At 43.8% G+C, this 13,347-nt stretch overlaps 1 protein-coding gene across 2 annotated transcripts in view; it reads right to left on the bottom strand.

Annotated features, from left to right (window-relative positions):
* Positions 1 to 13,347, bottom strand: part of LOC129813550 (1-phosphatidylinositol 4,5-bisphosphate phosphodiesterase delta-1-like) — a 50,350-nt gene that overhangs the window by 13,638 nt on the left and 23,365 nt on the right. For both annotated transcript variants that reach the window (XM_055865850.1, XM_055865849.1), the window contains exons 4-11: positions 11,832 to 11,953; positions 10,655 to 10,784; positions 7,738 to 7,966; positions 7,223 to 7,424; positions 5,672 to 5,816; positions 5,187 to 5,339; positions 2,720 to 2,869; positions 316 to 475 (exon numbers count right to left, since the gene is read on the bottom strand). In XM_055865850.1, coding sequence (XP_055721825.1) covers positions 316 to 475; positions 2,720 to 2,869; positions 5,187 to 5,339; positions 5,672 to 5,816; positions 7,223 to 7,424; positions 7,738 to 7,966; positions 10,655 to 10,784; positions 11,832 to 11,953 — 1,291 coding nt within the window. The remainder of the gene's footprint in view (positions 1 to 315; positions 476 to 2,719; positions 2,870 to 5,186; positions 5,340 to 5,671; positions 5,817 to 7,222; positions 7,425 to 7,737; positions 7,967 to 10,654; positions 10,785 to 11,831; positions 11,954 to 13,347) is intronic.

The raw sequence follows: 13,347 nt of genomic DNA, 5'->3' as shown, positions 1-13,347 counted from the left end.
GTAAACTGATCGCCGTTCATGGTGAATAAAGTAACACTCCCTATATATACATTTTCTGTGGCGATAGGTTGTAATAGGTACCTGAACGCTTGAGCAAAATAAAAAATTTACCCTCCACTACACCATCAGCTTCACAGTTAACATTCTCACCAGACTCCTCAGCTTCACAGTTAACATTCTCACCAGACTCCTCAGCTTCACAGTTAACATTCTCACCAGACTCCTCAGCTGCACAGTTAAAATTCTTACCAGACTCCTCAGCTTCACAGTTAACATTCTCACCAGACTCCTCAGCTTCACAGTTAACATTCTCACCAGACTCCTCAGCCAGCGCCACAGCTTTCCTTTCCTTGAAGGAGGACATCTCGTAGAAGCCCAGGTTATCTTTAGCGTCCTGGAATCCGTTGAAATTGACGCTCTTACAGTAGATCACCATGTCTGACAGCTCCTTAGCCAGCTTCAGCTTTTTACCTTCCTACAGATCAAACACATTCACACTTCAGCTCACTTCAGCTTTCCTGTACAGTAGGTTGTGCAGAATGGTAACACACTCCAGCTCTACTAGAACATACAGAACATATAGAACATACAGAACATATAGAACATATAGAACATACAGAACATACAGAACACACAGAACATATATAACATATAGAACATATAGAACATACAGAATATACAAAACATATAGAACATACAGAACATTTCGAACATATAGAACTTATAGAACATACAAAACATATATAACATACAAAACATATAGAACATACAGAACATATAGAACATATAGAACATACAGAACATATAGAACATACAGAACATATAGAACATATAGAACATTTAGAACATACAGAACATACAAAACATATATAACATAAAACATATAGAACATACAGAACATATAGAACATATAGAACATACAAAACATATATAACATACAAAACATATAGAACATACAGAACATACAAAACATTTATAACATACAGAACATATAGAACATATAGAACATACAGAACATATAGAACATACAGAACATACAGAACATATAGAACATACAGAACATATAGAACATACAAAACATATAGAACATACAGAACATATAGAACATATAGAACATACAGAACATATAGAACATATAGAACATATATAACATACAGAACATACAAAACATATATAACATACAGAACATATAGAACATATAGAACATACAGAACATATAGAACATACAGAACATATAGAACATATAGAACATACAGAACATATAGAACATATAGAACATACAGAACATATAGAACATATAGAACATACAGAACATATAGAACATACAGAACATATAGAACATATAGAACATACAGAACATATAGAACATACAGAACATACAAAACATATATAACATACAGAACATATAGAACATATAGAACATACAGAACATATAGAACATATAGAACATACAGAACATACAGAACATATAGAACATATAGAACATACAGAACATATAGAACATACAAAACATACAGAACATATAGAACATATAGAACATATAGAACATATAGAACATACAGAACATACAAAACATATATAACATACAGAACATATAGAACATATAGAACATACAGAACATATAGAACATACAGAACATATAGAACATATAGAACATACAGAACATACAGAACATATAGAACATACAGAACATATAGAACATACAAAACATATAGAACATACAGAACATATAGAACATATATAACATATAGAACATACAGAACATATAGAACATATAGAACATATAGAACATACAGGAGATATAGAACATACAGAAGATATAGAACATATAGAACATACAGAACACACAAAACATATATAACATACAAAACATATATAACATACAAAACATACAGAACATATAGAACATATATAACATACAAAACATAAAGAACATACAGAACATACAAAACATATAGAACATACAAAACATATAGAACATATAGAACATATAGAACATATAGAACATACAGGACATACAAAACATACATAACATACAAAACATATAGAACATACAGAACATATAGAACATATAGAACATATAGAACATATAGAACATATAGTACATATAGAACATATAGAACATACAGGAGATATAGAACATACAGAACATATAGAACATACAGAACACACAAAACATATATAACATACAAAACATATAGAACATACAGAACATATATAACATACAAAACATATAGAACATACAAAACATATAGAACATACAGAACATACAAAACATATATAACATACAGAACATATAGAACATATAGAACATACAGAAAATACAAAACATATATAACATACAAAACATACAGAACATATATAACATACAAAACATATAGAACATACAGAGCATATAGAACATACAGAACATATAGAACATACAGAACAGAACATATAGAACATATAGAACATACAGAACATATAGAACATACAGAGCATATAGAACATACAGAGCATATAGAACATACAGAACAGAACATATAGAACATATAGAACATACAGAACATATAGAACACAGAACAGAATATATAGAACATACAGAATAAATAGAACATACAGAACAAATAAAACATACATAGTATGTTGCAATACAGTTATATGGTATAGAAGACAGGGAGGGAGCCGTCACAATGATACTATTGGAGTGTCATAGTATGTTTGGCTCCTATTCCCCTACCTTGGCCTTCTTCTTCTCCTCTTCCTCCTCCTCTTTGTCATCCTCCTCCTCAGTTAAGCTACCATCATCCACGGCTGTCTCCTCAGGGCCAAAGCAGGCCTCCAGTTTAGTTAACCTCTTCCCTTTGACCAAGAACCTCCCCTTCAGCTCCTGACGAATGTGACACATATATAAAAATTATCTTAATGTGTTAGTTCACAAATGCTCTGATAATGTGATGGAATAAAACTACACTGCTCAAAAAAATAAAGGGAACACTAAAATAACACATCCTAGATCTGAATGAATGAAATATTCTTATTAAATACTTTTTTCTTTACATAGTTGAATGTGCTGACAACAAAATCACACAAAAATTATCAATGGAAATCAAATTTATCAACCCATGGAGGTCTGGATTTGGAGTCACACTCAAAATTAAAGTGGAAAACCACACTACAGGCTGATCCAACTTTGATGTAATGTCCTTAAATCAAGTCAAAATGAGGCTCAGTAGTGTGTGTGGCCTCCACGTGCCTGTATGACCTCCCTACAACGCCTGGGCATACTCCTGATGAGGTGGCGGATGGTCTCCTGAGGCATCTCCTCCCAGACCTAGACTAAAGCATCCGCCAACTCCTGGACAGTCTGTGGTGCAACGTGGCATTGGTGGATGGAGCGAGACATGATGTCCCAGATGTGCTCAATTGGATTCAGGTCTGGGGAACGGGCGGGCCAATCCATAGCATCAATGCCTTCCTCTTGCAGGAACTGCTGACACACTCCAGCCACATGAGGTCTAGCATTGTCTTGCATTAGGAGGAACCCAGGGCCAACCGCACCAGCATATGGTCTCACAAGGGGTCTGAGGATCTCATCTCGGTACCTAATGACAGTCAGGCTACCTCTGGCGAGCACATGGAGGGCTGTGCGGCCCCCCAAAGAAATGCCACCCGACACCATGACTGACCCACCACCAAACCGGTCATGCTGGAGGATGTTGCAGGCAGCAGAACGTTCTCCACGGCGTCTCCAGACTCTGTCACGTCTGTCACGTGCTCAGTGTGAACCTGCTTTCATCTGTGAAGAGCACAGGGCGCCAGTGGCGAATTTGCCAATCTTGGTGTTCTCTGGCAAATGCCAAACGTCCTGCACGGTGTTGGGCTGTAAGCACAACCCCCACCCGTGGACGTCGGGCCCTCATACCACCCTCATGGAGTCTGTTTCTGACCGTTTGAGCAGACACATGCACATTTGTGGCCTGCTGGAGGTAATTTTGCAGGGCTCTGGCAGTGCTCCTCCTGCTCAAAGGCGGAGGTAGCGGTCCTGCTGCTGGGTTGTTGCCCTCCTACGGCCTCCTCCACGTCTCCTGATGTACTGGCCTGTCTCCTGGTAGTGCCTCCTTGCTCTGGACACTACGCTGACAGACACAGCACACCTTCATGACACAGCTCGCATTGATGTGCCATCCTGGATGAGCTGCACTACCTGAGCCACTTGTGTGGGTTGTAGACTCCGTCTCATGCTACCACTAGAGTGAGAGCACCGCCAGCATTCAAAAGTGACCAAAACATCAGCCAGGAAGCATAGGAACTGAGAAGTGGTCTGTGGTCACCACCTGCAGAACCACTCCTTTATTGGGGGTGTCTTGCTAATTGCCTATAATTTCCACCTGTTGTCTATTCCATTTGCACAACAGCATGTGAAATTTATTGTCAATCAGTGTTGCTTCCTAAGTGGACAGTTTGATTTCACAGAAGTGTGATTGACTTGGAGTTACATTGTGTTGTTTAAGTGTTCCCTTTATTTTTTTGAGAAGTGTATATACACACTGAGTATACCAAACACTAGGAAACACCTATCTAATATTGAGTTTTGCCCTCAGAACAGCCTCAATTCGTTGGTGTCAAAAGCGTTCCACAGGGATGCCGGCCCATATTGACTCCAATGCTTCCCACAGTTGTGTCAAGTTAACTGGATGTCCATTGGACGGTGGACCATTCTGGAAACACACGGGAAACTGTTGAGTGTGAAAAACCCAACCGAGTTGCAGTTCTCGACACAAACCTGTGTGCCTACTACCATACCCTGTTCAAAGGCACTTCAATGGTTTTAAATAATTATTTAACCTGTCTCCTCCCATTCATCTAAACCGATTGAAGTGGATTGATTGACATCAATAAGGGATCATAGCTTTCACCTGGATTCACCTGGTCAGTCTATGTCATGGAAAGAGCAGGTGTTCATAATGTTTTGTACACTCAGTGTATATTTTGAAGTTCTTCTTGACTAAAGACTAGAGACATTCCTGGACAGGAAATGCTGCTGGTCCTAGGAAGCACTAGACACCATTAAAACAGAAGTAAATCGAGAATGTGTTGTGAAAAAAGGGGAACTGTAAGAATTCCACATTTTATACACTTCCTCATATACACCGCAGACAGTGACTCTTATGTGAAACAGTAGACTAGAGACTATAGCCAGCCACCTCTGGGGAGGGGAAGTCTGTGGGCATCCGGTCCCCCAGGGGGGAGGTGAGCAGAGCGCTGCCCAGGATGGAACTCATGTGCTGGGCCATGACCCTCTGCTGCTCCACACTACAGTGATTCTCCAACGACAGGATCACTGGGTAGTCCGAGGTCTGGGGACAGACAGAGACAGTTAAATACAGTTTAACTCCAGACCTGAGTCAAATAAATGAGTGAAATCATTTCTGTAGGCGCTTGATTTAGCATGGAGTTTAGACTTTTGGGAATATTCCTTTGATTCCATTGTACTGGGCAAACAAAATAAAGTGCAGCATAAGTTTTTGACACAGGGTCAGGCTGAGCCTTTTGGGCCTCTGTTGATAAGAATGATGACCATCTGTAATTAATCCTTTGCCAAAAGAAATCTATGTCATCAAACATGATATAAATTAAACAGGACAGGACAGACACAATTCTACAACGTTGACATGGAACTTTAGCCTACCTTAAAGGCGTACTCCTTGATGGCTTTGATGGTGTCTTTAAACAGGATCTTGGAAGTGAGGGTGTATCCGTGGTAGATGACTGGCTCTCCGTCTGACCCGTCCCAGCAGTCCAGCTCCACACAGCGACAGCCCTTTATAAGAGCCCTACGAAGGGTTATAACTGTTTTATAAGAGCCCTACGAAGGGTTATAACTGTTTTATAAGAGCCCTACGAAGGGTTATAACTGTTTTATAAGAGCCCTACGAAGGGTTATAACTGTTTTATAAGAGCCCTACGAAGGGTTATAACTGTTTTATAAGAGCCCTACGAAGGGTTATAACTGTTTTATAAGAGCCCTACAAAGGGTTATAACGGTTTTATAAGAGCCCTACGAAGGGTTATAACTGTTTTATAAGAGCCCTACGAAGGGTTATAACTGTTTTATAAGAGCCCTACGAAGGGTTATAACTGTTTTATAAGAGCCCTACGAAGGGTTATAACTGTTTTATAAGAGCCCTACGAAGGGTTATAACTGTTTTATAAGAGCCCTACAAAGGGTTATAACTGTTTTATAAGAGCCCTACAAAGGGTTATAACTGTTTTATAAGAGCCCTACGAAGAGTTATAACTGTTTTATAAGAGCCCTACAAAGGGTTATAACTGTTTTATAAGAGCCCTACGAAGGGTTATAACTGTTTTATAAGAGCCCTACAAAGGGTTATAACTGTTTTATAAGAGCCCTACGAAGGGTTATAACTGTTTTATAAGAGCCCTACGAAGAGTTATAACTGTTTTATAAGAGCCCTACAAAGGGTTATAACTGTTTTATAAGAGCCCTACGAAGGGTTATAACTGTTTTATAAGAGCCCTACGAAGGGTTATAACTGTTTTATAAGAGCCCTACAAAGGGTTATAACTGTTTTATAAGAGCCCTACGAAGGTTATAACTGTTTTATAAGAGCCCTACGAAGAGTTATAACTGTTTTATAAGAGCCCTACAAAGGGTTATAACTGTTTTATAAGAGCCCTACGAAGGGTTATAACTGTTTTATAAGAGCCCTACGAAGAGTTATAACTGTTTTATAAGAGCCCTACAAAGGGTTATAACTGTTTTATAAGAGCCCTACGAAGGGTTATAACTGTTTTATAAGAGCCCTACAAAGAGTTATTGTTTAACTGTTTAACAAATGTTTAACAACATGTCCTGACTTGACTCATTCACAGGCAGACACTGACAAGTAAAGGTTTTTAAATGTCCACAGTGTCTTCCATAAGAATAGAAGCTAAGTAACATTACAATAACTAGTAAAACTTAGTCCAGACCAGTTGAATCAAGTGTACTACTGTAATACCAGAATAGATCAAATCAGTGGAACTAGCTGAGGTGTGTCAGATAGATAGGAAGGCACATATCTCTGCCCCCTTGTGGTAGGAACTGAGATTGCAGCGTGTAGGCCAGACTTCCAGTTTGGTATAGCCAAGGAGGGTTTATCATTCTCCAGCTGTTAAGAGAGGAGAGGTTTGGGAAAACATTGCCCTAGATGATGATGATGATGATGATCGTTTATACCTGGCATAGGCCTCAGTACTGCTGGGGCCTTTGAGCTGGTCTTCCATCAGGTATGTGTTGTGAGACGAGGAGATGAAGTAGTGGTTCAGAGGCTGGCTCATGTCCTGGTGCACGGCCTTATGGGTAGGATTCAGCACCAGACCCTCGGGCATGTGGAGATACATCAGGAAACCATCTTGGGTCATCAGCTGCTTCTCTTTGGCTGCAGATAGACCAGACAGATGTCAGACTCTAACTACAAGATAGACTACTGACAAGTCAAATGAGCAGAAGTGTCGTTACTGAATAGGAAGTTAACTCTGAACTGTTTGAAATTATTTGGACAGCTCCCATTTGTCATTTGAGAGCTGCCCAGTCTCACCCTCCAGGGAATGCTGTGTGATAGTAGAATTTTTCTTCTAAATGATTTTGTGAAACGTCTACTGTATGTAGGGCTTAGGAAGACTTTATGGATGCTCTTCTATGTTGTTGTGAAGGCATAATAACTAAAAATCAACAAATTCATTCCTAATCACCTTTATCATCCAGTTCGTACTTGTTGATGAGTCTGTGTGCATCGGCTAGCGTTGCCTCCTCTCTCTGCTCTATAATCAGGAACTCCAGTAGATTTTCAGCGCTCATGAAGCCCGTGGTCTTAGCGTATTCTCCGTAGATGGTGTCTATCTCCTGGCGATGGGTCAAAAGGCTGTAGAAGTGCTCTATCTCATCACCAACCAGGTGGCCACACTTAGACTGGTCACACTCCTACAGGATGGAGATAGGGAGAAAGACATTCATTGGTGCATCAACATGCTGTTGCTCTCCTGACCCCTGCCTCCTGACCTCTGCCTCCTGACCCTGCCTCCTGACCCTGCCTCCTGACCCCTGCCTCCTGACCTCTGCCTCCTGACCTCTGCCTCCTGACCTCTGCCTCCTGACCTCTGCCTCCTGACCCCTGCCTCCTGACCTCTGCCTCCTGACCTCTGCCTCCTGACCCCTGCCTCCTGACCCTGCCTCCTGACCCCTGCCTCCTGACCCCTGCCTCCTGACCTCTGCCTCCTGACCTCTGCCTCCTGACCCCTGCCTCCTGACCCCTGTCTCCTGACCCCTGCCTCCTGACCTCTGCCTCCTGACCCTGCCTCCTGACCTCTGCCTCCTGACCCCTGCCTCCTGACCCCTGCCTCCTGACCTCTGCCTCCTGACCTCTGCCTCCTGACCCTGCCTCCTGACCTCTGCCTCCTGACCCCTGACCCCTGCCTTCTGACCTCTGCCTCTGCCTCCTGACCTCTGCCTCCTGACCCCTGCCTCCTGACCTCTGCCTCCTGACCCCTGCCTCCTGACCTCTGCCTCCTGACCTCTGCCTCCTGACCCTGCCTCCTGACCTCTGCCTCCTGACCCCTAACCCCTGCCTCCTGACCTCTGCCTCCTGACCCTGCCTCCTGACCTCTGCCTCCTGACCCCTGCCTCCTGACCTCTGCCTCCTGACCCCTGCCTCCTGACCCCTGACCCTTCCCCCTGACCCCTGACTCTGCCTCTTGACCCTGCCTCCTGACCCTGTCCCATGACCCCTGACCCTGCCTCCTGACCCTGTCCCCTGACCCGTGACCCCTGACCCTGCCTCCTGACCCCTGCCTCCTTGTCTGTCTTGAAGGTGGAGTGTAAAAGACAGAAGACAAAGCTTCTCCTCAAGAACAAGCACCTTACAGGCTGACTACACCGACTCGCGTCGCGTGTGCGACCGTTGCAAAATACATTTAGAAATCTATATTATTCAATTATTGCACACACACTGCTCGTGCGAGCCAACGAGTGTCTGCGTTGCCAAGGGCCAAAATAGAAGTCAGTTCTATTTGTGACGCAGATCGCGCTGCAAGTCCTGCCTCTCCCATCTCCTCATTGGTTTATAGAAGCAGGTACCCATGTGCCATCTCCTCATTGGTTATGCCCACGTGGGTGACTGAAAGACGAACGAGGTCAGTGGCGGTAATGCACCTATTTTATGAAAGTTGCCAATCGCAATATAAAGTCAAGAGAACAAAAAGCCTGGAAGGAGGAGAGATGACTAGAAATGATTCGGTTGACCGTTTTATGTGTGGATTAATTGGTGGAGTAGAGGACCTTGTGCATTTCAGGTATAATAACAACTCAATGTTTATATCCCAAGATAAATTAGCTAGCAACAGCAAGCTAGCTAAATAGGATAAATTAGCTAGCAAGTGCAAGCTAGCTAGCTAAATTGCCATAAATGTTTAATGCTTTTCGACCTGTCCCCAAATTAATATAATTGGTTCAGAGTTTGTTTTGATATTTTAACCTGTGTGTCGTGATCGCGTTTCGTGTGGGGGGGAAAAATACATTTATGCACGATTGCGCACGCGCGCAGCTGGTTTGGGTTCCATGTTAGAGACACTATACACAAGGCCTCTACACTGTGCACCAGGCCTATATACTGTACACAAGGCCTCTACGCTGTACACAAGGCCTCTACACAGTACACCAGGCCTCTACACTGTACACAAGGCCTCTACGCTGTACACAAGGCCTCTACACAGTACACCAGGCCTCTACACTGTACACAAGGCCTCTACGCTGTACACAAGGCCTCTACACTGTACACCAGGCCTCTACACTGTACACAAGGCCTCTACGCTGTACACAAGGCCTCTACGCTGTACACAAGGCCTCTACACTGTACACAAGGCCTCTACACTGTACACAAGGCCTCTACACTGTACACAAGGCCTCTACGCTGTACACAAGGCCTCTACACTGTACACAAGGCCTCTACACTGTACACAAGGCCTCTACGCTGTACACCAGGCCTCTACGCTGTACACAAGGCCTCTACGCTGTACACAAGGCCTCTACACTGTACACAAGGCCTCTACGCTGTACACAAGGCCTCTATACTGTACACCAGGCCTCTACACTGTACACCAGGCCTCTACACTGTACACAAGGCCACTACACTGTACACAAGGCCTCTACGCTGTACACAAGGCCTCTACACTGTTCACAAGGCCTCTACACTGTACACAAGGCCTCTACGCTGTACACCAGGCCTCTATACTGTACACCAGGCCTCTACACTGTACACAAGGCCTCTACACTGTACACCAGGCCTCTATACTGTACACCAGGCCTCTACACTGTACACCAGGCCTCTATACTGTACACAAGGCCTCTACACTGTGCACCAGGCCTCTATACTGTACACAAGGCCTCTACACTGTACACCAGGCCTCTACACTGTACACCAGGCCTCTATACTGTACACCAGGCCTCTACACTGTACACCAGGCCTCTATACTGTACACAAGGCCTCTACACTTTGTCATATTTTATATTGTGATGTGTTCACCTGGAAGACGATTTGAGCTCTTATATGTATTAAAACGTTGTTTTTCTGAGAATTATAAAAGTTATTAAATTATATTTAATTCAAGTGTTCACCTGGAAGAGCTTCTCTGCGTATTCATCGTCCACCTCGATGTTGATCTGGTGCAGGAAGTCCTTCAGCTCCTTCAGACTCAGCTTGTCGTCACTGTTCTTGTCTGCTTTCCTAAGGCAGTTGAAGATCCAACTGAAGAAGAGTTCATGTAAGGACTGAACTCACCGTATCATATGGGCACAACATGGTGATGTGGGTTACATGATCAGTATCATTACCTACTGCAAAGAGGTTGCCAGCCCTCCTGCAGAGCTACCCTTCTGCAGGGTTTTGTTCCAGCCCTACTAGAACAAAAGTCTGCACAGACAGTATTTCTACAAAAGGGTTCCTGGTCATATTGTAGGGCAGCCCCCACAAAGGGACTCTTCTTATCAACTGTATACAATAATTTCCTCTGTGTTTTCCTAGGAATTCAGCATTATCTGTGCTGGTCTTGCCAACCCTCCATTGGCTCACATTTGAGAAGCCTTGGTTACATCATGTAGGTCTGATATCTGATTGGTGGTTAACTTTACAGTAATACTATTGGTCAACAACTCAGATGCTTATTAAAAGGTCTTCATTGTTCTTTCTCTTATTTGTTACTGACCTGCTGTGGTGAGTCTCTCTCTCTCTCTCTCTCTCTCTCTCTCTCTCTCTCTCTCTCTCTCTCTCTCTCTCTCTCTCTCTCTCTCTCTCTCTCTCTCTCTCTCTCTCTCTCTGACCATGCTTAGAATAATGCCTTGTAATACTTGTTAATGCTTTGCAACTTGTATTTAGAAGTCTATTCTCAGACATTTTTTCACTGCCTACTACTGTAACTCAAACATAGTCTCTAGCAGATAGCTATTTATCAGATACACATTTGGTTGTGTATGTGTATATATAATATACTGAATAGTCACTATCAAATATTACTGCCCATTACAATATTGATTCAGTCATTTCAAATGAATATGAGTTTCTCAAAAACAAATGGTTAGTAACTAAAGTATACTTACCATAACCACGATGAGGCTGTTATGACCATAGAAATAGAATCGATAGAATGGACCTCCCCATTCAAGTCAATGATGTCATAATGGGTGGACTGGCTGTACTCATGAGTTTACCAGTCAAATTGCCAGAGTTAGAGGTTCCAAGGCCTTTCTATAGATTCTGGTTCCCGTGGTTCTGACTCTATATCTGTGAGAAGGATACTGCTCAGTCTTCTGCTGACTGTTAAGGTTCTCCGTGTTGGACATGATCTTCTCCAGGCTGGTGACCCACTGCTTGGCCTCCTCCTCAGAGCTGGCCATCAGGTCCAGGTTCTTTCTTCTGCCCTTAAAAATAATGGAGGGTTGTACAAATGCAACTGTGATGTAAATGTGATCGTGTTAATACAAGGCTGTACCTAATCTCAGAAACCCAGCACTACAATCTTGTGTAAATGTGTCAGATGATTCATTAGGTTTTGGGGTTTGCTCTTTGTAAAGATACTAATGCGACAAGAGAAGTCTCCAACCTCCCTAAACAGAAACTCTCAGCAAAAGCATGGCCAAATATCCCCCCCCCCCCCCCCCCTTCTGACAGTCGAAATATGCTAACACCTGCGAAATCATAATTTGCCCAAATGATTAGTGCTGAAAAAATCTTGCACACCGGAACAAAGTTCCTCGTTAGTGGCCGCATCCCACAGTCTGTTGACGGATAATTCTATACCACCCTATGTTACGTGCATCTGTCCACGAGAGATTATGCTGTACCTAATATCTGCTTGACCTCCCCCCACTGTCATCTCTGCCTGACCTCCTCCCACTGTCATCTCTGCCTGACCTCCTCCTACTGTCATCTCTGCTTGACCTCCTCCCACTGTCATCTCTGCCTGACCTCCTCCTACTGTCATCTCTGCTTGACCTCCTCCCACTGTCATCTCTGCCTGACCTCCCCCCACTGTCATCTCTGCTTGACCTCCTCCCACTGTCATCTCTGCCTGACCTCCCCCCACTGTCATCTCTGCTTGACCTCCTCCTACTGTCATCTCTGCCTGACCTCCTCCCACTGTCATCTCTGCCTGACCTCCCACTGTCATCTCTGCCTGACCTCCTCCCACTGTCATCTCTGCCTGACCTCCCCCCACTGTCATCTCTGCCTGACCTCCCCCCACTGCCATCTCTGCTTGACCTCCTCCCACTGTCATCTCTGCCTGACCTCCTCCCACTGTCATCTCTGCTTGACCTCCTCCCACTGTCATCTCTGCCTGACCTCCTCCCACTGTCATCTCTGCCTGACCTCCTCCTACTGTCATCTCTGCTTGACCTCCTCCCACTGTCATCTCTGCCTGACCTCCTCCCACTGTCATCTCTGCTTGACCTCCTCCCACTGTCATGTCTGCCTGACCTCCTCCCACTGTCATCTCTAACTGATCTCCTCCCACTGTCATCTCTGCTTGATCTCCTCCCACTGTCATCTCTGCCTGACCTCCTCCCACTGTCATCTATGCCTGACCTCCACCTACTGTCATCTCTGCCTGACATCCCCCCACTGTCATCTCTGCCTGATCTCCTCACACTGTCATCTCTGCTTGACCTTCTCCCACTGTCATCTCTGCTTGACCTCCACCCACTGTCATCTCTGCTTGACCTCCTCCCACTGCCATCTCTGCCTGACCTCCACCTACTGTCATCTCTGCCTGACCTCCACCTACTGTCATCTCTGCCTGACCTCCTCCCACTGT

This window comes from Salvelinus fontinalis, chromosome 17 (assembly GCF_029448725.1).
Source record: "Salvelinus fontinalis isolate EN_2023a chromosome 17, ASM2944872v1, whole genome shotgun sequence".
Classification (NCBI taxonomy): domain Eukaryota; kingdom Metazoa; phylum Chordata; class Actinopteri; order Salmoniformes; family Salmonidae; genus Salvelinus; species Salvelinus fontinalis.
Note: the sequence above shows the minus strand (reverse complement) of the source record. Positions and strands in the feature narration are given on the sequence as shown.